The 26,186-nt window shown below is 43.6% G+C and overlaps 1 protein-coding gene across 2 annotated transcripts; it reads left to right on the plus strand.

Annotated features, from left to right (window-relative positions):
* Positions 1 to 761: 761 nt before the first annotated feature.
* rassf8a (Ras association domain family member 8a) lies at positions 762 to 25,364 on the plus strand. 2 transcript variants are annotated; one of them, XM_080737475.1, is made up of 6 exons: positions 762 to 1,057; positions 11,469 to 11,688; positions 14,381 to 15,177; positions 17,110 to 17,307; positions 20,341 to 20,485; positions 24,132 to 25,364. In XM_080737475.1, the coding sequence occupies exons 2-6, from the start codon at positions 11,586 to 11,588 to the stop codon at positions 24,251 to 24,253; spliced, it is 1,365 nt and encodes a 454-aa protein (XP_080593601.1). In that variant the 5' UTR covers positions 762 to 1,057; positions 11,469 to 11,585; the 3' UTR covers positions 24,254 to 25,364. The 2 variants fall into 2 exon arrangements, with proteins under 2 accessions (XP_080593601.1, XP_080593602.1); XM_080737476.1 differs by having other exon boundaries at positions 20,350 to 20,485.
* Positions 25,365 to 26,186: the final 822 nt, after the last annotated feature.

Here is a 26,186-nt window from a genome sequence, read left to right on the forward strand (position 1 = left end):
AATCTGATTATATCTATGTTTTATGCTTAGCCTATACTCTCCTGGGATCCCATGGCCTTGGTCCAGTTGGGCGCAAGAAGTAGCATGGCCTTTAGGGGCCACTATCAGGCTTTTAGACTCTTAGTCTTGTTGAATGATTGATTGATTGAATAACTTGAGTGCTATAGTTTGCTTAGGAATAGTAGGCCTACAGGACAGTACAGTTCAGATACAAGGTCTAATAAAAGGATTTAAACCACAAGAAAGTGCAATGGGTTGCATTGAGATCTTCAAATCTTGTTAATCTTTTACAAATCTGACCAATTGGTTTGTTCCCTGTGCATATTTTTCAAGTGACAAGAAGTTGTAAGGATGCAACTTTTATAGGTAGGCTATATGCATCTTATGAACTTTCTGTAAAACATTTCGTGAAATCAAATTATTTGGAGCATTGTCGTCGTCGGTTTTCTGTTTGTCTGCTCTATTCCTCTCCCCTTGGATTACTTCACTGAAGAAGAAAACAAACTTTCACTGACTACACCAATAGAAACGATGTCCCTTTGTTTACCAAAGTGTCACTCCAGGACAAAGACTTGAGTCCCGGGAGAGCTGTATATAACTCCTCTAGACGAAGCCTCCTTGGCTCCTTCTCGTCCGACCCTCTCAGTGTAATGCAGCTTTAAAATAGTCCACAATGCCTTGCGCTGTCCTAGTTCCGATGCAATGTATTTACTAGCAGAGTAATGAAAGGGGGAGAGGGTCATTTTCCGCAGCTTATTGGTCCGACCGCAACGACTAGCGCACAGAGCCAGGACAAGACACAAACTTTCAGCGAGCGGACCAAAGAAAACGATTATCGTTTTTCCCACTTCTTTTCTTTACGTAGTTTGTCCTTTGTTCTCGTTCTACGGTCCAACGTTACTTTGCCGCAATTCGTTTAACTGTTTTTTTCTCGGGGCAAAGCTGAAGAAGGACATTTTTGCCTTTATGTGAGATTTCCTTTAAGTTCACTTCGGATAGGTAGTATAGAGTGAGTTGCATCTGATCCGACGGCAGCGGTAACATAAAGGTCGTAAAGGTAAGACACTATGTTGCACATTTATTAGTTGTGATCATAATTCCGAGATAACGGAAACATTGTTGCTGCTAGAGCAGTTAACTTGGGCTAACGGAAACCACTAACGTTATAATAACCTATTATCGCCATTTCTGTTGCCTGCTCCACTCGCCATCAACCAAACAAGACGTAGGCTAATAATAAAAGCGTATCAATCTGCCGTACCGTTATGTTTTGAAAGGCTGAGCCTGATGATACGTAAACATTCTAAACATGTTGCTTATATAGATGTATGTGATGTCCTATTGCCTTTTGGTTTGAATCTCACATCGACGATCATGAATTGCTGCTTTTCGTTTTCACACTTTAGCCTTCATCTTTCTGCTTAATGAATTGTTGGATAGCTCCAACTCCTCTGAACTAGGCTACCTCTCTGATACTCAAACTATGCAAGGTGAAGGAGGGTCAACCTGTAGCCAGATTTATTCATGAGTCTTTAAAAAAAATTGGTCAAATGTCTCACTGTCTTTAATAAGGTCTACATTATTATACCCAATACTCTTTTAATATTACACAGGGGTACTGGCTGTTTGGAAACCAACATTATTCACATTCGCACTGAAAAAGACCTGATATCATGCTTGTACTATGCATACTATAAACCAGTGCAAACTGCTGTGCTTACATAATGGAGACCTCAGAAAACTTGCCCTGGAAATACTTCAAAAAGCTTCATTCAGTTGACAACTGGAGTCCCAGCTGCTGTAAAACATATTGGATGTCTATCTTTAATGAAACACTGTTTAGTGACCAGTAGATTGGTGTCCAACAAACTAATGTCATGTCCAGGCCTGTGGCCAGAGGCCTCTGGCCCATTAAGTGGTGCCTCTGCACTGCTGCAGGAGGCTGCTGCCCGATCCTGTTGGCTCTTCAAAGCTGGCTTGTGAGCGAGCGAATATGGCAGGGGAACAAAGGCGGCATTATTGCTGGCTAAACGTGCCGTCCAGATGTTCGGGATCCTGCCAGCACTGACCTCCCGACTGGGGGAGTCTGCTCCGGAGTCTAATAGTTTAACATCAGCCAGACTGAGTGAGGCTGGCTCCAGGGGCCACTGCAGAGTTTATAAGAGGCCGTCGATGATGGTGCTGCCTGAAGTAGTGTGACTGGACATGGATTTAATCCTGAGCATCCAGATCTTCAGATTGAGAGGTTGCCTAAAAACGCGAGCAAGTGCTGGGCTGTCTGCAGGCACTCCTCTGCCCTCTGTGTTTTATTTGGGGACCCTCAGGGCCATGCATTCAGGGCAGATGAGATGTGTTGAAGGGCTCAGTAGCAGTTTCCATTGTCACTTTCACTACAATAGTTCAGGGTGGTCATAAAATGACAACTTTAATTTGCCAATCATTAGCAATTATGTAGTAGGTCTTTGTCATTGTGTGGAGGCGAATGTAATTAAGGCACAGATGTCCCGAGAGGATGCTGTCATTGTAAAAAAAAAACAGAGGCATGCTTTGATTACACAATGGAATTCATTAGATTACCACAGGACATGCTGGTACTTTTTCAGTGGTATTCAGACATTGAAAAAATATTTAGCCTACTAATTCATTTATTAGTAACTTTGGAAACACACTGAATACCAAATTCAGAGTAACACTTTAACAAACACGATTTAGTTTGGTGAGTGTGACACCGTCGTACGACGAAGTATGAATTAAGCAAGAGCCCTAGAGGATCGGAGGGTGCGGGAACCATAACGTCCTTATCTTCAAGTCACAGCCCATTGCCTTCTCACTGGCCAGGAATGCGTCCCCTGGATGTTATCAGTTTCCACACTACAGGATCAAGGCCCATCTGTGGTGATTATAGCCACTGCCATGCCCTGGAACATTAACACTACTTGAGAAAGGCATACACAGGCTAGACTGTCTGAGGAACTTCTATAGACCTTTTTCCAGAGCTCTGCCATGTAGCTGCGCGACGTGGTGCCACTTGACACCGCAGCTATGACTGCCACGCTGAGAAATAGATCTGTGGTTTCTACCTTCCTACCTCAAGTGCACTGTCAGCTCAACCACCATAGCCCCCCTGTAAGATCAACCACAGGGGTCCAACATACCTGCCTGTTTCGTGTTAAGGCTAATTTATACTACTGTTGAATTATTTAAAAAAAAATATATATATACCGTATATATATTTTATATAAGTAAATGAGCCTTTATGGTATAGGCCCCTACCTCAACAGCCTCTAGGTGCCGGAGGCCCACCGATTACCCTATAGGTTCTTGTGTAGGGAGTTGGGACAACAGTTGATGGAGGAAAGAGAGAGAGAAATAATTCTGTAGTTTGTTCCAAGAGCGTTACCACCACCAACACCACCACCAAGCTACCACCACGACAATAAACTAGCGTCTGTCTTTGGCTGCTGACATAGATGTATTTCACAAGAGGTCTGGTACCAATTACAGCAGAGTATAAATTGCTAGTAATTACATGTTACTCCACAGGAAGTGCAATTTGAATTAACATTTTGGATGGAAATAGACAAGGGGGGCTTTAAGAAGCAGTGCAGCACTCCAGGCATCCACAAGTCTGTAAAAAGTCCCCCTTCTTATTCAGTTTGAGAGGGGCACTCACTGATAGTTGTGCGTGTCACAATCTTTCTTTATCTTGGATGCTTCACGTTGTGTTAAGTGTTGTACAGCTTTCAGTGCCCAACATTTGAGCTGTGTTTACATAACAGATATATTTTAAGGTTTGATGTGTGAAAGATTTAAGTAATAGTTCATTTAGAATTTTCTATTTGTAATGCATCTCTCTACAATGTAAGGAAAGATTAGTCACCAAAAAACATTTCCTCTCTTTCTCCTCACGGTAGCCAGATAAGTCGACCTCTTTCAAAGTCGACCCAGACTCGTTTCCCAACGGGTCTGTGGCCTTAAACTAGATGCAGATTAGACTAAAATCAAATCTGTGCTTCTGGGGGTCCCTGGAACAAAAAAGTTTGCAATAGGGGTCCATCCGTGGAACAAACTATTTTGAGATGGGGGTCCACGGCCAAAAATACATTTTGGGGGTCCTTAACCACTGATAGGCACATTCTACAAATGTCTTCTAAATCATAACAATTTTCTGAAAAAAACTTATGTGGCCATCAGTGTTTCTCAAACTTTGTCATGTGAAGGACCCCCAGAATGATATGTATTTGGCTACGGACCCCCATCACAAAATATTTTGTTCCAGGGACCCCCAGAAGCAAATATTTGATTTTTGTCTATTCTGCATCTAGCTAAGGCCTCAGACCCGTTGGGAAACGAGTTTGGGGTCGACTTTGAAAGAGGTTGACTTTTCTGGCATTCCTCCTCACTCCCCCTCTAACTTGTATTATGCATACATTTGTTTGTAGTCAGGCATACTCAACATGATGGAGGTGTATTGATTGTAAAAATACATGGAGGATGTAAATATGAAGAAACTCATATCCATCCCCAGCCCAGTCTTGCCAGTTGCTTACCGTATCTATTCTGTTGTGTCACACCTGAGTGAACAATGGTCAGCATTTTGCAAGATGATCCAGGGGGTAACAACATCTATTTATGGAGGTAGTGGTTCGAACATTAGTCTTTTCCTGCTAGATAATCGTCCAGTGATTCCCCATGGGGGCATTCTCCTGAGAAAGCCTCACTTTGTTTTTCTTTTAATGTAATAAATGCCCATTGTGTTCTCTTCAAATGGCCATTTGTTTGGAAAACAACATGGTGATCCTGCCAGTTCACAGCAGAGAAAGCCTTCACTAAGCACTAGGGGAGTTTTATGTAGCTGAGACTATAAATTATTTTATTCAAGGAAAATATTTCAACAAAGCGTGCAGCAACTTCAATGTTTTTATTGTCACAATTGCCTACACCTGATGCTCCTCAACATGGATGAGAAAAAGATAATACATAAAGACAATTCACAAACTGTAAGAATAAGAAGGGGAAAAAAAGCATAATGAAAATAATTTTGCACACACTTCTCACAGTTCCACTAATAATACCACTTTTCTCACAAGAAGAATACTGCTGTGTGTGTGTGTTCGTGCATGTGTATGCATGCGCGTACGGGATCTGTGTGTTCACCTATGTGTAAAATGCCCCAGAGGAGCATATGGTAGGTTGTTTACAGCGCCCTGTCCCTGCCAACGCACTGGGCTCCTGGAGGCTTGGTTCTTTGGCTCTGGATGACAGGAACAGCTTCACCAGTAGTCCTGAGTCTCCCCAGACAGCAGCCAAGTTGCTCATTGTTGTTGTGGAACCTCACTGCTTAGAGAAACAGTCATCATCCTGGTGGGGCCTGGAATAATAAACTCTGCCCTACCAAGCTCAAATTGAAACAAATTTTAAATGTACTGCCTTCACTCTGATGTCATTTGGGTTTAAAGGATCTATTTGCATTTCAATATCTTTCAGACAAAATAGAATACTCAACGATTTTCAGCACTTCCCCATTTTACAGAACACTTTCTGGCATACAATAAGCTACACCAGATCAGGAGAGGAGTTGGCACAGCAAGCTATGGCTCTCTGCCACGCTCTCATACCACTGTGCTCGCAATGACCTGCATCATCATTTAGACACAATGGATAGGATCTGCTGGTGTTTTTGTTTATTGGGTTAATCTTAATAAGTGTCAAAGGTTGCCTTTAAGAGCCTTCAGTGACTCCTGAACAGGGTCTTGTTAGTTTTTTACGTGTTTTAACAGAGCTAGCATGATGGCATCTGATGCCTCCGTAACACCAACTGCCTTCACAGTATATAGACTGAACCGGAATGTAAACAGTGGTATGTGGAGAGGAGGGGGAGTCTGTGCCACGATTAACCATTCCTGGTGTACATATGTAAGAATACTGGACAGTCTGTGTTCACCTGGAATATATTGTGATTGGTTGTCATCCGTTCTGGATTCCCTTTGAATTCAGTTTGGTGATTAACTTTGCTGTCTATATTAGACCAGGGGCCGGCAAAGACACAGCACTGAAGGAATCACACAGAACTATTGGTGACCAGGAGAATCATCACACACAGAGTGCTACATTTTACCAACATGTCACACAGTTGCAGTATACTGGTTGACATATCTTTCCAAGATGGATACAAAACTCTTCGCCGTCCAGGTGCCCACCTCTTGGAAACGTGACCACTGCTCCATCCAACTGATTCTGGCCTACAAGAAGAGGCTTAATAGAGTCCCGGTCGTTGAGAAGGAGGTCCGAATCTGGTCAGAGGAGGATTCTGGAATCCTGTGTTGACCAGACTGTGAAATGTTTAATGAGGTGGCTGGGAACAATGTCAACAAGTTCTTAGACTCAGTAAGTGCATCAATGACAGTTCCTACAAAGATCTACCCCTGTACCCAACCAGAAATGGTGGCTTGACAGTGCGGTACCGCGGTATGGCGCAGAACAGCGGGAGTTTTTGCAAACATTTCAGCCTCTCCATCTCCCAGGCTTCAGAATGTCCACCACTGTACCCATCCCCAAGAAATCCTGTGTGACATGTCTGAATGACTGGAGACCTGTCGGTCTCACCCCAATAAAAGCTGGTGAGAGAATTCATCTGCTCCATACTACCTGCCTCTGTGGCAGTTTTCATACCGTTAAAACAGATCCACAAACGATGCAATTGCCACGGCTCTCCAAACCGTCCTGTCGCACATGGATGACAAGAAGCTGAAGGACAAGTATGTGCGAATGTTGTTTGTGGACTACAGCTCGGCTTTCAACACCATTGTCCCAGCAAGACTTGACACAAAGTTCAGAGATGTAGAGCTACACCCAAGCATGTGCGCCTGGATAGACTAATAGACTTCCTATCGAATCGACACCAGGTGGTGAGAATGGGCAGCATCACGTCTTGACACCTTGACCCTCAGCACTGTCACTGGAGCACCCCAAAGATGCGTGCTGAGCCCTCTCCTCTACTCACTGTATACGCATGACTGCACAGCCACACACAACTCCTCATCATCCTGAAATATGCTGCGTGATGGGTCGCATTATCAACAACGACGAGTCTGCTACAGAGATGATATCAATTTACTGGCACTCTGGTGCGAGGAGAACAGCCTCACCCTCAACGTCGACAAGACCAAGGAGGAGCTGATCGTGGACTTCAGGAGGCCAAGCATGTGCCCGTCTTCATCGATGGAGCTGCTGTGGAAAGGGTTAGAGCTCAAGTAGGACACACACGTGAGGTAAAAGGCCCAGCAGAAACTATACTTGTTCTTTTTCTTTCTCTTTCTGGAAACAATAAAAATGATGGAGCTTGCACAAGTTCGAATTTCACCAACTGTTACACACCTGTAAACCTGATGTGACAAAGATGATTCTGATTCCTGTTTTTGCACATTGACATGTTTTGGTTTAGTTTTTTATTGTTATTGCGACCGTAGGTCGCAGTTACTTGCACACTATCCAAACCTCCACCGGCTGTCCCTCCGTCACTCCCTCCGTCACTCCCTCTGTCACACGTCACACGTCACACTTTTGCCCTGCTCATATCTCTGCAACCGTTGCCCCGATCCATGCCAGATTTTGCACACACACTCCTTGCCTGCCAAACTACAACCTCCAAGGACCCCCGGAGTTTCGGGGACCCCCAGGTCCCTGGGGGACCCCCAGGTGTAAAAAATTACCAAATGTGCAAAAATGACCAAATGACCACCCCAACGGGGCTGCTCTCTCTGTGTCACACACACACACACACACACACACACACACACACACACACACACACTCTCTCTCAAACATAATGTGTGACCTGCCAAGTGGCAAGGAATGTTGCCACTGTCCTCTCTCTCACACACACACACACACACACACACACACACACACACACACACACACACACACACACACACACACACACACACACACACACACACACACACACACACACACACCCCTTCACACCAGGGAGTCCAGGAAGGATGAGCCTCCATGCTTAAATAAACAGACCTGGGTCCACTATCAAGATCTGCCTGTTGCCCTAAAATCACACAAACCACTACACAGTATCTCTACAGTCACCCTGCTCCTACAGATTTTGCCCTAAAATCATGCACACCAGTACACAGTATCTCTACAGTCATGTAATCACAACGCATCTGTCCCATCTAGCGCCACCATCAGGACGATTTTGCACAAACTACTTTTTGGCCTATTTATGGAGATAAGCGACCAACGGTCGCTTATCTCCCGATTAGGGAGTCTTACTGGTTTTATACCTCCTGGCCTGTATTATCCTGATAGCCTGAGGTCCTCCAGTAATGCAGTGTGATGCAGTATCATTTATATAAGGCCCCACCTCCACCCCCCAACCTTCCTCTTGGCTGATCTGCTGTGTCTGTTTTGCATCATTCAGAGCCCATCCAGGCCCGGCTATTCTTCCCATAGTCCAATAGTCCCAAAAAAAAAAAGGTTAACAAAATGGTGACTGTGTTTCGGGTCACTGCAGAAAAATCTCCCGGAGTGTGTGACTCGTCGTCTCCCTTCCATCCCTCAGCAGCCCTTACTGCCATTTAAGGGCAAGCTGTGTGAAGGACGACTGTGTGTATGCTTTACTGTAGGTGTGTGTGTATATATTATATATTATAATTTTATACACACACACGGTCACACACCCAGGTGTGTGCGTTTCGTAGGTCAGACCATACTCACAATAAAATCTGCAGTGTTTGTCTATAACTCCACTAAACACTAGGGATTTCGCTTTGCATTAGACATATAGACGCACTCGGATAAACAAATGCTGGTATAAATAATCCATACGTGCATAACTGTGAAATGGACAGGTCGTTCTCTGGAATAGAAGCCTGGGTTCTGCTTTGGCTCCGAAGTGTCTCGCTTGGAGCTCTTGCTTATTAATGTTCCTCCATCTACACTATTTAGCAAATCCTTCGGTGCATCACAGGACATGCTGGGCTGTGGAGGATGACATTGAGAATGTGGATAGGGAGGGGGGTTAAGTGGACATCATTAAGACCTCCTGCCTCAGCACCGTAGTGTGAAGGTTAGCCCCCTAGGAGGTTTTGCATATCTGGGCAGAGGCCATTGCTCCCAATAGTGCACGTGGAATGTTGAAATTAAATTAGTTTGTTTTCACACACACACACACACACACACACACACACACACACACACACACACACACACACACACACACACACACACACACACGCACACAGCTGTAGCTGTGTCGATAATCTTTGTGTTTCTGTGCTAGTGAGACTGCACCGAAGGTTGCTGGGTCATCTATTTCTTTGCCCACATTGGTTATCTGCTCTCACAAAAGCGTCCATTCATTCTTTGTTCCAGGTGGGATTGGGGGGGGGGGGGGGGGGTGACCTGCTGCTGCTGCTGCGATGAAGTTGAATGTTACTGTGCAAGAATTACAGCACTGCAAGAGTTCTATACCGACTGCATTCAGTTTCTGCACTGCAAGAGCTTCCACACTGCATTGTGATTCATTACTGCACTGCAAAAGCTTCTACACTGCATTGTGTTTTACCCAGGATTATCGTTATTTTCTTTTAAACCTTTTGTTACAACTGAAGCAGGTCTCCCAGTATATGTTTTCCATAACCACTTTCAACCTGGCGTATATATTTTGGGCATCCTATTACATGTAAAACTTGCCAAAATAGTGAATATTCTTGTTGCACAAATTATATAATAGAAGAATTTGCAGTGACTCAATGGTAATAGTATTTGTAGTAGATAACAGTAGGAAAATTTGATATTTGCACCCTATGGCCAGAAAAAGTCTGTGTTTTTTACTAGGGTTTGACTGGACTTGACTTACTACAATGACCATAATGCTTTGGTGTCATTCCACAGACAGGGGGGGGGGGGGGGTAGATCTTTGGCTATGGGGGTTGGCATTGATTGAAACTACACACCTGTAGTTACCTGCAGTCATGTAGTCAAGGAATATTTGGAGGAAGGGACACCGACATAATTTTCTCTATCACGTGATTCCAACCGGCAAATTCGGAAAATAAAAGAAGACCTGTCACAATTTTCACTGCTGTGTTGATTTTCGATGTGTGCACTGTGTATCTAAAGAGCACAAAGTATGTTTCTGAACATGCCAAGTATCGCGATACTGTCCACCGTTTCCTGTCGATACTACGAGACAGAAACGATATCAGCCGCTGTTTAGATCCTCAATAAAATGATGTACTGTGCACATCGAAAAGCAAGTGATTAGAAAAGAAACTGTCTTCTTTTATATGCCTGAACCTATTATGACAAAGGTCTCAGTCGTTCATAAATAGTGTTTGTTCATGAGCTGGTCTAGTCTGCTCCATTCACTGCCATGTATTTTTATCGTACTTCCAGTGTGAGTTTTGGCATCCATGGTGAGCGTCATGGCCGGTCAATGGCGCATCCCGGCGTCACGTGTTTCCCTTACTTCTATAACAACTTTCAGAGCAAGAGCAAGTGCTCTTATGATGCAAAATGCATCATGAGAGCACTTGAAATACTAAAATATCTAAAAACACAGATTGAACTCAAAAAGGAAACACAGGATTGTGTTTGTGTCCCAAACAACAATAAAACAAGATTTGGTTGTCTCAGAGGTGAAATGGCCCTTTAAGTGATTAATAAATAATCAGCTCTATACCGTACTGTATGTCTATATAGCATGGTCACAACATTATGGTCTCTTGGTTATGAAATAACTTTCTTTTGAGTTTCCAGAAGCATCTGCAACAGAACAAAATAAATAAACCAGACATCAAAAGCAAGGCCAATGCAGTCCCCGCCCCTTTGTTGTGACCACTTCCTGTTCTCGTCTCTCCCTTTTTTTCCCCCCTTCTTTTTACCTCTCCTGCCCCCTCTTTTTCACTCACTTCTCTTCCTCTCTATTTCACATAACTCAACTTTCCTGCTTCTCTCGTCACCGTTTCCTTGCGTTTCTGCTTACAAAAGCAGGAACCTGGCTGGGGAATGTTGTTGGCAGACTCTTCCTGCCACCCCCGTACACACACGCACGCGCACTCACACACACGCGCGTGCGCCTATTCTTCGCACAGACAGAGAAACCATGGCCAGCTGGTCCTGGCATGTCCAATTTATTCCCGACTGTTTTGAACCATCCTCTTTTCTCCAACAAAAGTTATATTTTTAGTATTTCCCCACTGTACATTTTGTCCAGCTTGGGCTTGTTTTCAAGCCATACCTTGCAATAAACCGACCGGTTCCTGTTTTGGCTGCTAGTATTTGTAGTAGGCATTGTATTTACCAGTAGGCATCAATGCGGGACCGTCTGTATAATTGTTTATAAAGACGATCATCACATTGGCCTTGGCCAAACGAGCCATGTAAACTCTCTCCTCGGGAGCACATCATGCCCTTCCTGACCAGCTCTTTTCCTGTTTTCCCAGTGCTCCTCCTCATCTGCTAATCAAGAGGGGGCCCCATCTGCCCCGGCACCACCGGAGCCTCCAGGAATGACGGGGCCAACCCACCGTGACTGCCGGTCACCTCGCACCTGACCCGCCATGGAGCTCAAAGTCTGGGTGGATGGGGTCCAAAGGGTCGTGTGCGGGGTCACCGAGGCAACCACCTGCCAGGAAGTGGTGATCGCTCTGGCCCAGGCAATCGGTAAGTTCATCCTCTGTGAGGAAGCTGCATGCAGCACTCTGGAGACTCGAGCTGTCACGTTAGACCAGTGGTTCTCAACCTGTGGGTGGGGACCCCCATGGGGGTCCCCAAATTATTTTGGGGGGTCCCCAGATGATTAACTTTAATGTGGAACATTGTTTTCTCACTCAACAGTAAACAAACCAACATAAAGTTTGAGTGTACAGAGGGTATCTGCACATTTCTAAAGTGACAATTTAAGGACTTTTTAATACCTCTAAAATAACAAATTAAACATTGTTGTCTAATATTAGAGGCAGAAATTGTGAAAATGTCTGCCTCCTAATTGTGAAAATAACCGAGGCGTGGTGAGCATGCCATGTAGATCTGCTATTTTCACAATAGAACTGTTATACAAAATGTAATGCCTCAACTCTTAGTGCTCGTCGGGGCGTGCGGGTCCCCAGTTATAATATGATTATTTTGGGGGTCACGGCCTGAAAAGGTTGAGAACCACTGATGTAAACCAGTGCAGCTTTGTGCTGAAATGGAATACTGTGTTATTTTCAGTAATAATGGACCAAAATGAATGGATCTATTGTCTGATCACCAACATGGCGAATCTATAATAAACCGATTTTACTTTGTATAATTTTACTGTATATCCTGTATCCTGTTTATCTTGTGTGTTGAGAGAAGCATGCTTGCTTCTGCAATATGCAATATGTTCTTTCTATCATTTGCGTTGCGAATCAGTGTCCTACCTAAATACTTTAAAGGCGTAGTATGTGACTTAGCCATGTGTTTACACCAATCATTTCCCTCTATACCAGCAGTCATCAGCCACTGAAGTAAATGTGGTGGTGTTTACATTACAGAAACACATTGCCCTCTTGCTGTATTTTGGTGTTTTCACCGTTTGTTTTGGTCAATCTGGGAACCCATTCGGTAAAAAGAATAAAAATAAATTAATACATCTTGTCGTGAGAGATTCGTTTTGGTAGACAGGGCTGTTTTTGGTTCGTTTTGGTAGACAGGGCTGTTTTTGGTCCCTGTCAATAACAAACAGTGAAAACCCCAAACAATAAACCCTTTTGCAAATCCCGCCCCATTCTGCCCTGTTACTATGATGGGACATTAACCCTGGGCAGATTGTTTTTATAGTGGAAGTGGATGGGATTTTTTTTTCCCTTCATAGCCTCATTACAGCTATATAAAGTACCAAAGGAAAAACACCTAGGTGATATTAATAAAAAGGGAAGACAAAGGTACAGTAGTTACATTGCAAAACAGGGGGTTTACCCGAAAATATATGTTTTAATTTGTTTAATCCCAGTGGGACAGAATCCTCTTTGCAGATTATTTTATAGTGGTAGTGGATGGGATTTTTTTTCCCTTCATAGCCTCATTACAGCTATATAAAGTACCACAAAAAACACATCTACGTGATATTAATAAAAAGGGAAGAAAAAGGTACAGTAATTACATAGCAAAACAGTCGTTTTCCCCCGAAAAATAAATGTTTTAATTAGTTTAATCCTCTGGATCAGAGATAGAAAGAGAAGCGCATTGCATCTTGGGTACTAGGAAGAGGACAGAGAGAATGTTTCTCCTCACATAATAGGCTGGCTTTTCGTAATTCTGCCCATTTAAATTATATGTACCCAATCGTGACTCTTAGACCATTGATAAGGTACATGTGAACTAGTTTGTTGAAGCTTATTCGTTATGATGAGCGAGATCGCTTGACGCTTGCCGTCGCTATCACCGTACCGGCCGATCTCCGTGTCGCGCACTGCGGACAGTTGTTGAAAGCCACATTCAATATTCTCCACTGCACAAACTCCACCCCCGATAGCAAAAAGTGAATGTTTTTTTCTGGTTGGCCAGTCAGGGAGTCTCAGGGACCAATCAGAAGGCTGACAAACGGTCTATTTGTTTTTGACAGGAACGAAAAACACCCCCGTCTACCAAAAAAAAACTACTCTACTCTATCACATGGGCACAAAATTCCTTTTTCAGCGTGTCACCGGTGACTCCTGGCCAATCAGACGGAGTGACGGAGTGTGACTGTTCATTCCCCTGCTCTCTGTAATTGGTTGGTTCTGTTTTGATCATCACACATGCTACTGACATGTTGGCCTGGAATCACTCACCAAGATTGCATTTCCTCTTAAATACGTTTATAGTGTCTGAGTCAGCTGACCTCCATTAAACGCTATTTACAACTCAAAAATCTGCATACTGTGTATATAACCAAAAAAAGAGAAGGTCGTTGTCAGACGCTGCCTTCGGTGCTTAGAATCTAAAGCCCTATTGCGTATGCAGTAAAGGGAGCAGTGGAGCAGACTGAATTGACATCACATCCCACAAAGCGTAGGGCAGGAGGAGGGAAAGTCTGACTCATCCTTCTTCTTGCCAAGCGGAGAAATCAGAGCCACTGAGCCCCTTCCTCTCCTGCCTCTCATTTTGTCTTTAGGGAAAATGTACAAGATGTCTGACAATGAGGCATCCGGTACCAGTTGGGTACTTCAAATCCTGTGTTTGTACAAAGAAGTGGCAACAAGTCTTTCTGTCCATAATTCTCATAATTCTTCAAAGTATGGGCTGCATTTTGGATTCTTTCCAAAAAAAATCGTTACCCATAAAATCAGAATGAAATTAGAATGTGTTGTCTATAATGTTCATATTTATCCTGATGTGTTCTTTCCAGGTCGCACTGGGAGATACACTCTGGTGGAGAAATGGCGGGACACGGAGCGCCACCTGGCCCCGCACGAGAGCCCCGTGGCTTCTCTCAACACCTGGGGACAATATGCGGGCGACGTGCAGCTCATACTGCACCGCACCGGCCCTTCCCTGACTGAGCGGCCCCCGTCAGAGGGCCCCCCCATGAGGGGCCCCGAGCGCGGACTGCATCGGCAGAGCCTCCCGCCGCTCGCCAAGCTCCGGCACCCCAGCGACCACTCCCTCCGTCGCCGCGAGCCCCGACGCAAGTCCCTCACCTTCACCGGAGGGCCGCGGGGCCTCCGAGACATCCTGAGCGGAGGTAGGATCGGCGAGGCCGAGGCAAAACGGAGGCTCGTCCTGGCTAACGGCGGCAGCCATCACCACGCGGCGGCGGCGCCCACGATGCCCGCGTCGCCCACTATGTGGGCCTGTCGCATGGAGGACCTGGTCAGGCTGGTGGGCCTGCAGAGAGAGACCCTCAACGTGCTGGAGAAGAGGCTGGAGGATTACGAGGCGGAGCTGCAGGCCTGGGGAGAGATACGCGCTGGACGAGGCGGAGGGGACGCGGGCGGAGGCGGAGGAGGTCTGATGGAGGAGATCCTTCGGCTGGAGAGACGTCTGCGGAAGAACGAGGTGGAGATGGAGGAGGAGGAGTTCTGGGCCAGCGAGCTGCAGATTGAGCTGGAGAGCGAGAGACAGCTGGAGGAGAGACTGCAGGAGCTGCATGGACGCCTGCAGGGCTGCGAGCTGGAGATGGAGGAGAAGATAGCGCTGGTGCAGGTGTGCGGTTTGTCTGTTTGTTGAGTTCATTTTGTTATTTTAGCTCGAAGGCTCTTTGGCGTGAGATCAGATCTAACCCATAAATATTGTTTTAATCCGAGGCACCCCTACATTATAATTTTCACTTCCAGCACCTTATATTTATATATCGTCGTTGCCGGGTGGAAACCTTTCGTTTTGTATTTATCATCTATAAAATGTACTAAACTAGTGAAAACAGCAGATCTACAAGCACACAACGCCTCGCATCGCGAGGCGTTGTGTGCTTGTAGATTGGCTGTTTTCACTAGTTTTGTGCGGCAGTCTTGTGTGATGAATTATGATGATTATGTTGCGAGGAAAACGTTGAGATTCAAGTGTCCAAATGAATTCCAAATATTATCAAATTATCTTGCGGCAACCCTGGACTGCCGTCACGGCACCCCAGGGTGCCCCGTCACCCACTTTGAAAACCCCTGCTTTAAAGTGTACTTTAGTAGAATTTCTTAGAAAAGTTCCTCACTTATGATAGATTTTATTTTTGTAAAACTGTTATTTCTGGTGTTCAGGATGAGCATTGTCTGTAGAATTTAATCTGTGGAGGGCATGGATTCATGTAAACACAGGATACCACATTTGGTTTATTGATGGCTGCAAGGCCATGAGTAACAACATTACTCCTGTATGGGAAGCATACTTTTACCAAGAGTGTTGCTAGACTTAAGCACCCCCATCCCTGATAAAAATTAAAAATATAACAGTGACTGAATCTTTATTAGGGAGGTAATTATCTGGAGAGATAACTGTATATCATAAATACTAAAAATGTTAATCGTAAATAATACAAATACAAACAAAAAAACATCCGGAACCCTCTGCAATCAGCATTTCAATTTCAATATCAACAAAGGAATGGTCTTGCATGCTGATGGTTGCAGTGACAGTTGAGGATTATTCCTCACAATTATAATCACTAAAATAGAAGTGGCATCTATCTACACTAGCAAACCTAATATGGTCATGTGTATAGGGATTGAACAGTTACATATTTTCCCCAACTTAGTGTTTTGTGCTTTACCTTTTCTAAAATTTTGGAAATGAATTATATATTAAAGTATTCAATACAAGACATACTGTAGGCTAGCAATGCAAATTTACCATCTTTGATTATTACCAACTAATTGCTTAGTTTGTATTCGTGCTAACGCTACTGTACAGTAACAGTACCCCTTTCTAACCAATTTCTCCTCCATCCCTGGACCCTGCTTGCTCCCCACCCATCTTGCTTTTTTTAAACTAAAAGTTTGTTAAAAGATTAAAATGAGTAGAACTAGGTCTTCAGCTTACATCTAGCCATCTGCAACCATAACAATGTCTTGCAGTGACTTGTGTGTCACAGAATGTGAATTAGATAAGAGGAGACGACGAGCAGGTACTGGAGGCCTGTCTATCGTCACTGTCGGGCAGAATACCTCGTATCTCCAAGTTTCAAATTTGTAATGTTTTTTTGTAAAGTAAAGCCCTGCTTCATCATAAAACGTCATCACAAAACGCAGATCTACAAGCACTCAACGCCTCGCGATGTGCGATAGAATAGATTGTTTTTAAAATGATAAATACAAGGGGATGTGTCATTCTTTCGACAACCAGCGTTGGTAGGTTAGCTACTCAACCGCGTCACGGTTACTGAGGTTAGGTTTTGGGTTAGGTTTAGGCATAGAGGTTAACATTCACCCACGTCGGCTGGTTAGCTTTTCACCAGGTTAACATTCACCCGGGCCGTGTCGACTGTCGAACAGATGCTATGTCGCAATATCGACACGAAAAAGGAAGAAAAGGAATGGTTCGGGACGTACAAGGTTTTCACCCGACAACGACGCTATGCTTGTTGTCACACACAAACCAAATGACAGATAGTTGATAGATGCTGTTCTGCTCTGCGTCTCTTGGCAGGGCGTGGAGGCAGGCCTGCAGGAGGAGCGGCTCCAGAGGGAGAGGCAGGAGACCCAGTGGGTGAGCGAGGCAGAGGCCAGAGCCCAGGTCCTCCGAGTGAAAGCAGAGCTCAAAGCCCAGGAGAGACAGGCCGTCCAGCTGGAGAGCAGCTGCAGAGCAGTGGACCGATCACTGGGACATAGTAGCAAGAGATTGCAGGTGACACACACAGGGGCGTCACAAGGGAGGGGAGGGGGGGGGGGGGGGGGGGGGGGACTGAGTTACTAGGGCCCAAGGTGGAGGGGGCCTTGATTATTTTATACTTTAGCTATAAATAGCAGTGCTCACAGCGTGGTTCCGAGCTTGTAGATCTGCTATTTTGAAAAGTCGTGAAAATGTGTGCAAATCGGTATGTATTTTTTAAACAAACATGTGTAACTCAAATTTTGCTTCTGGTGGGGTCCCTGGAACTAAATATTTTGAGATGGCGGTCCGTGGCCAAATACATAGCCTATCATGTTGGGGGTCCTTCACATGAAAAGGTTTGAGCACCACTGACATAGAAACATAGTTTTTTTGGAAAATCTTAGAAGGATTTGAAATATTCAAAGACTCATTCAAATTCAAATTTAATGATTTTCAAAAATAGCAGATCTACAAGCTCGCAGCGCGGCACTCGGTCGTCTCGGTGCCGTGCTGTGAGCTTGTATATCTGCTATTTTTCAATAGTTAAAGCACAAAAAAATGCATAATATTACGTTCCCAGTCTAAATGGGTTAAACACCCTCCCCCTATGAAGAACATTCATGGGGGGCCTGCAGTGAATCCTTGTACCCAGGGCCCAGAATTTGGTGCGACACCCCTGCCCACACACATGCACGCGAGCGCACACACATGCACGTGAGCGGACGGACACACCTGCACACTGTGTTGATTTAACTCTGTGAGTGTACAGATGGAACCAAATGTTTCCATATGTGTCAGTTTGGTTCCAGACTTTACTGATGATATACAGATCCATCTAAAAAAATATGTGTAAAAGTAAATTTTCTTGAAACTTTCATATATTTTAGATACACACATTGAACATTCAGTGAATTATTCCAAACCTTTTTTTTTTCTTTTTTTTTTTGAAACATTTGGGTTTTTATGTCATACAGCTCATCATGAATATCAAAAGTCCACATTTCAAAATTTTACAATATTACACTAGACCGCTCAAAACAAGGATTTATAATAGAGAAATGTCAACCTTCTTAAGTCAGAGTTGCTTGAAGTCCAGTGGGAAGTTTCCGACGTCAGTTGTGATTTGGGGTGCTATGGCATCTGCAGTGCTTTTTTACACAAATCTTTTTAAATGGACAATTTCAAACAGCCACGGTCTATCAGAGTGTATCTCCCAGTGCGACCTGGGAAGAATACACCAGGATGAATATGAAAATTATAAACCACAAATTCGATTTTTCATGCTGATGAGTCTTTCCCTTGCCCATAGTATACAATAAAGTGGCACTATGTATGTTAATGCAATATAACTTTTACAATTGGTGTGGTTGTATTTTGTCTCCCTGTTCTTCTATTGAGACATTTAGATCGTGTCAAAGGTCATGACTCACCTGGACACAGGATCTGACATGAATCTTTACTTGAAGGTCAAGATTCAATTTGTCCCCTTTAGAAAGCAGGCAGTAAAAATGTCAGCACTTGTGCAGGGAACCAGGTTCAAATCTGGGGTAGAAGAAAAGGTGCACACTGTCTTCAAGTTGACATCCTTTTAATGGGAATACAACAACGTTTCGGTTTATTAGACTTTCATAAGGTTATTTTAAGATTATTCCCATTAAATAGTCTTCTTGCTTTTGAAGACTGGAGTTTTTCCTTTCATTACGTTGGTCTTCTCCTACGCACCTGTCACCTTTGTAGTTGTACAAAAAAATGCTTTTTGTCCCTGATGCACACACACAGGTTTTCCTCATAATTTTACAGCCTAAAAGTATTATAAATTCCAGATGTATTTTCTTTTATCTCAAATAATGATATAGTGACGATCATGCTGCTCTCACGTGACTTTGGGAACATGGTTATAAACTGTAGCAAGCAGCTATTTTAATGTGATATTTAATCTTAAAGGTCAAGACTACCTGTCCACGCAGGGAAAAATCAATAAGACCCAAAAGAAATGATCACTTTGTGCCTCCATTGATTTTCCCATCTTCCATTTTGATTTGCCCTTGTGTTTCCTGTATGTCCTTCTGTGTGCTGCATGCATCACTGTCAATAAAATCAGTTTTTAATAACCATGGCAAAAAACAACCTTTCAACACCCAAGGTTAATAACAGAGGGAAGACTGACTGGAATATTTTGACTGATACTCAACACTTTTGCATATATTTACACCAACAAGAAAGAGGACTGTGTCATACATGTTTAACAGTCCATACAGTACTTTACTTTAAATACCTTTTTTATTGATATGGTCAATCAGTAGTTGTCCTACCCGACGACAACAGGATCTAAATTTTCCAATTGGAAGAGAAGCGAGTCCAACTCCAACCACTGCATATGTGCTAGTTATGTTATGTTAACACAGCCGACTATACAGATTCAGGTTCAAAAATAAAGTTCTATTCAATAAAGTAATTCCAGGATTGTAACTTTAAAGCTAATGCACCATAGCTTGCATCGAATGAACCGCATGGGCAATAGCTACCTAGTCACATAATATGAGGCGGTTGTACATTAAATATGTATTTAAAAACAAAGTCTTTATCATCTCACAACAGCATTTATTTTTAGTGGCACTAAAAATGACACTCACTAAATGTGAGTTTGTGAGAGAGAGAGAGTGCGAAGCCAAGTTCATGATGCTTGATGAAAAAGAAGATGAAAAAATAAAAACAGAACAAGCCACATGCACAGTACACAAAACAACGCAGCTTTAACAAACCAATACTCTGTTACATAATTCACAACAATGCAAGTACACAGTCAAATCCTGTGTTGCATTCATTTATGCATTTATACACTGAGGATTTTACTATGTAAATCCCTTTTCTACAACCCATTTAGACCTGGATATACAAGCTCACAGCGCACTCGGTGCCGCACTGTGAGCTTGTATATCTGCTATTTTTCACTAAAAGCATAAAATAATGGCTAAAGTAATAATGCGTTCCCGGTCTAAACGGGTTAAGTCTGCAGTCGGGTGTTGTTGGTTCTGCTGATCCGTAATGGCTCCTGTCTGTGTGAAGGACATGCAGTATGACTTGGAACAACTGACCAAGGAGCTGAGGCAGGTGAACCTGCAGCAATTCATCCAGCAGACTGGCACCAAGGTCACAGTGCTGCCCGCCGAACCCACCGAGGAGGACAGCACCCACGCTAGTCACACCATAGGTAATGTCTTTTTAAACGTTTTTTTTTTATTATTGACATATATCGTCGTTGTCGGGTGAAAACCTTGTCCATGTCCAAAACCATTCGTTTTGCATTTATCATTTTAGTGAAAATAGCCGATCTACAAGCACACAACGCAGCAGTGTGCAACCAGCTTTACTGTGCGAAAGAACGTACACATTTGAAACTTGGAGATACGGGGTTTCCACCCGACATCGACCACAATAATTCACGGAAGGTGAAATACTAAACTGTACATTCTATAACGGTGGTACTCAAAGTGGATCTACAAGCTCACAATCTTTTTCTTACGTTTTAACGACGAAATCTTGCTTGAGGCTCCCTGGCGCAAAATATTTTCAGATAGAGGTCCGTGGCCAAATCCCTGACTTGATAACATTTGAGAAGCACAGTTCCATATACATATCTTATGTTGCTAATTTATTATACACATTTCTTTATGTCTATATAAAGTTCAAGTTGTCTGTGGCGGTGTGTGCTTGTCTGTGCACCTGGATTCCAAATATGGACATGCCCGACGTCAGCACAAATCTAGGCTATGGTTGACATCAGCGCGAATCACTGTTGTTAGGCAAATGTTTATGTTGTGCTTGTATTTTACTACAGTGGTTCTCAACCTTCTCAGCCTGCGACCCCCAAAATAATCATATTTTAACCCCCCCCCCCCCCCCCCCCCCCCCCCCCCCCACCCTGACGAGCACTAAGAGTTGAGGCGACACGACACGGTTCTATTGTGAAAATAACCGATCTACATGCTCACAACGCATGTACTGTAGATCGTTGTGAGGCGTTGTGAGCATGTAGCTCTGCTATTTTCACAATTTCTGCCTTTAATATTTGACAATTTGGCCAATGTTTAATTTGCCATTTTAGAGGTATTAAAGTCCTTAAATTGTCACGTAAGAAATGTACAGATACCCTCTATACACTTAAACTTTATGTTGGTTTGTTTACTGTTGAGTGAGAAAACAATGTTGCACATTAAGTTAATCATCTGGGACCCCCGTCACCCCCCCAAAATAATTTGGAAACCCCCTTGGGATCCCGACCCACAGGTTGAGAACCACTGTTTTACTACATACTTTAGGACCACAACTGTGACTATAACTTTGTACAATTGAGCTCTCTCTCTCTCCCTGCCGGCATTCTCTCTGGAGCACAGAAAGTCAACCAACGTTCCGTCCAGGCTATGGGACTGCGACTAGTTTCTGCTCTTTGTTTTGCACAATCACATAACATAGACTGCAGCAACAGCCTCGCTCGATGTGCTGTGCTGCATGCCATGCGTTTAAATCAAAGTACAACTTTTCAGCGCTGAGCCAGCTCTCTCTGCTGACGTTCTCTCTGGCATTGTGTGTGTGTGTAGCTTCGAAGCTAAGGTCCACCCACCGTCCGGCTGGGTTATGGGACCACTACCGTGGCAACAGATTCTATAGTCTGTGGGGACCGCAGCTGTGACAACAGGGTCCATAGGCCGTGGCAAAAATGCAAATAAACAGCTTAAATTTGGCTGTTTATTTGCATGTTTATTTGTGCTTGATCACTCTTCATATGCCAATGGTCAATGCCCGTGTGCAAGTTCAGATCGATTGCTCAAGCCACGGAGGAGAAAGATGAGTGAGGACAGAACGACAGACCGAGGTTTCCTCATTTCATTGTAAGCACTAGGTAGGGTGTATAATAAGTGCTAAGTAGGGTGTATATTTTCTATATAACCCCAGGAAAGTGCAATTCTAAATTGCACCTTCATTCACTATACCAATGTCTGCGTATACCCATGTTTTTGTATCGAAGAAAATCATTACCGAATAGCTTGGTATACTCTTGGAGTTAAATGATGTAATATAGTCTGTGTAAAGTCACAGGTACCACAGACACCGTGCTGCAGACTGCAGTAGTAGAGGGCCTATATGGTGTCCTACATATCTACATAATGGCTCATATGTATGAATCAGCTATTTCTGCTGAAGAGATTTCGGTTTAGGGGGGAAAAGGAGGAGTGGGGAGAAGATAAATTGTGTATCTTGGAATATGTAGGCTTTTAAGTGGTAAAAACACTAGCCAGTTTGTAAGAGGCATAAGAGGCTATTTGCACTCCTTGCCACTCACGCAATTTGACTCGCTTGATCTTCTTTTTCTGTGCATTAGTCCGATGCACCAGTTCCACCAAAGCTTTTCAAGTTATTTTTTTCCTGCCTTGTGGCCCAACAGCCCTGCAGAGAGACTATGACTCAGTAAGGTGTGGGGGGTGGGGGGGGGGGGGGGGGGGGGTGTAGGGTGAGAGAAGATAGTTGAACGAGTATAGTGTCTGTCCCGCCCCCTTCCAGTGGTACTTATGGTCTCCATGCCAACCGCTGCCTGGATACGGGCGGCCTCGGCGTCATTCAGTCAGCTCTCTCTCCGTCCGTCATTCCCTTCCTCCTTCATTCATTCTCCGTCCGCCACATGCTCAGCAGTTTCTGCCTGACAGGCGCGTGGACCACAGACCTGTCGGATTAGAGGTGACCGTCTCAGACAGCTGTGGCTCAGGACACTGACCACTGGGAAAGCTGTCTAAATACTCTACGGCAGTGGTTCTCAAACTTGTTTGGCTGCAGTACCCCCCCTTATACTGATTTGTGAAGCCAAGTACCCCCTTCCCCTGACTACAGTATTCTGCTTATCAAAATCTCATCAAGTCCTCCAAGTCATCAAGTCCAGTTCCATTGCCAATATGTCAAAAATAAAACGGCATAATGGCAAATAAACATAGGTTTCTATTCACTAACAGTTGTACTAGTCAAGCTATTGATGTCATTTGATTTTACAATTTACAAATAGCAGGTTCACACAAAGACTGTCAATGTTTTGTCATTACCCATAACAGTAAAATACATATTCAGATTTAATGCCTAATTTATGCAATCGAGCAACGTGTACAACAAACTATAAATGAAATGTCCATTCTACTAGCTGGATGATGGAAACTTTTCGAATAACAAAGAGAAACTGAGAGGAGAAATGTGCTCAGTCTGGCAGCATGTGCAAAGAAAAATTACTTAATGGTTTATAGACTGAAATTGGCTTTGCTAATATTTCTAACACTCCAATCTGCAACGTATTCCATTTTCCTCACAAAGCCTTTACAGATATCTTTCCCAAAATATTTTTATGACTTCTCTATGACCATGTGTTCCACTATTAGATCATTCACAGTTGCAGGTCTCTTTATTAGGCCTCATGGTAATGGTTTTCCATTATGAAAAGTAATGGATTTAGTGTTTAGTGTCCTTGTAATAACCTCCCTTTGGCCATTACTGTCTGTTGACTCTGTGTGGCTCAACACTGACACCTGGTGGACCGAGCTCACATAACACCGCTCATCAAGAATTATTCTTTAAATCTGAAACGCATTTTTTAATTCTATAAAAGAGACAGGACCCCAATTGAAACCACAAGGACCTTTTGTGGTGTAATGCTTTTAGAACAAGTGCTTGACTGTACGTGTTTGTGCCGTTTGCCTTTCACTACATAAAGTATTCAATCAATATCAACAACATAGAAACAACATAAGGTTATGAAGGGAGAACTGTGCAACGCTGTGGTGGTGATTATTTATTTATTTTCCTTTTTTTCCCTTCTTCAGAACTAGTTCCCCTCTCCGGCTCCCTGAAACGTCCAGTCTCATCGCACCCAATGCCTGGTCACCTGCGGGTCCTCCACAGCCCTCTGACCTCCGGCCTCAACCCAGAGGGGATCTACGTCTGAAGAACAAACACACCACAGCAGTGGGGCGGAGGAGAGGGAACTGCTGTTGATTGGGTTAGGGGTGCAACAGTAAAGCCCTGCTTCATCATACAAGACTGTCGCACAAAGCTAGTGAAAACAGCAGATCTACAAGCCTCGTCGATCTACATCGTGAGGCGTTGTGTGCTTGTAGATCGTCTATTGTCACTATTTGAAATCATTTTTAAAATGATAAAGACAAAACGTTGTCGGTTTCCACCCGACAACGATGAAATCCAACTAATCTATATTTGACAAAGTGAGCCGTTGTACAACAAAGTAGAAATAGGGATTATGTCGGTAATCAGACTCAACGATTTATTATTATTGATTTAGTCTTTAATTAATTCAAAACCTTTCTGTCGATTTGTTGATATAGAAAACAAAAAAGCAGTGGACCGAATAATCGCATAGAAAATAATTGATTGTTGCAGCCCTAATCTGGGTTCCCTTCCTCCCTTCCTTCTTACTTCCCTGTGTCTGTCTGGACTCTCCAGCGACACAGGATACCTCAGTAGCACTTCTATCCTATGCACTGTTTTTCCTCAACTTAGCTTTGATCTGTTAACGGGAGATTGTTTTTTATAAACGGTAGCAGCAGCCTACGTGTATGTTAAACCAGCGGCCCTTTAGACGGACCTGAGCGTGGGCGCGCAAACAACGAAGGAAGGAACTATCGATCCGCGCCTTTTGGATGGAAGACCACACAGAGCACTTGGTGGGCGGGCAGACGGTGGCGGTGGCCAGGACTGTTCTTCTTTTTTTTTTACTGTGACCAAACTGCACCCACCGCAGCATCTTGTGCACAACAGCAGCATCATGATGTGCCACAGCATGGGTGGTAAGTCTTTGGAAATGTTGGGACCTAACAGAGTCATCCAGCAATCTTTGACATGCCTTTCAAACATACCCAGTAAAAGTCCTAAGTGTTCATTTAACTCCCATGTGGACCCGTAAGGCAGTGTTTCTCAACCTTTTTTCTGCATGGGCACACTTTTCATGTCCCAAGAATCCATGGGCACACCAACATATTGCGGGGGTGTAAAGAAACGTACAAATTTGAAACTTGGAAATACAAGGTTTCTTCCCGACAGTGGCGATATTTACACCCCCGCGTTATGTTGGTGTAAATATCGTCACTGTCGGGAAGAAACCTTGTATTTCCAAGTTTCAAATTTGTACGTTTCTTCGAAAAATAAAGCCCTGCTTCATCATACAAGGCTGTCGCACAACAGTAGTGAAAACAGCAGATCTACAAGCACACAACACCTCGCACCACGAGGCGTGTGTGCTTGTAGATCGGCTGTTTTCACTAGTTTAAATCCTTTTTAAAATGATAAATACAATACTGGCTTTCAAGCAGTTTCAAGGGGAACACTTGACCCTCCTCAGGGGCACACCAAAGGTCCCCAATTTTGGTACAGTGGTTGAGAAACACTGCCGTAAGGGTCCATTTGCTTACATTTGTTCACTCTCTTGAGTTACAAATGGATAAAATTAACAGCAAGGTTTTTTACTGTGTATCCACTCGCTGTATTTTTATTCCCACTCTTCTGTACCTGCTGAATGATTGGTATTGGTTTTATCAGTAGCATCATGATCGAAAACAGTTGCATTTTTGAACGATACTCCTCATTAGAATGTGGCTCAGTGAAGCTATGAACTGAATCTCTGAGAATCTTTTGTGATTCACTCATGAATACATTTTATCCAGCGTAATGACTAGATTGTATGTCGGCAGTAAATGCTGTGCTTGTTCCTATCAACTAGATTTATCTCGCATATCAAAATCGTATTCTTTTAGCTCTTTCTCCTCCCTACACGTTATAAACTATGCACAAAATGTTTAATAGTTTTGTTACCGAAGAATGTTATATCAGCCGTCAACAAGTATTGAAATGGTGTCATATTGTAA

This window comes from Nannobrachium achirus (genome assembly GCF_963921795.1).
Source record: "Nannobrachium achirus genome assembly, chromosome: 11".
NCBI lineage: Eukaryota > Metazoa > Chordata > Actinopteri > Myctophiformes > Myctophidae > Nannobrachium > Nannobrachium achirus.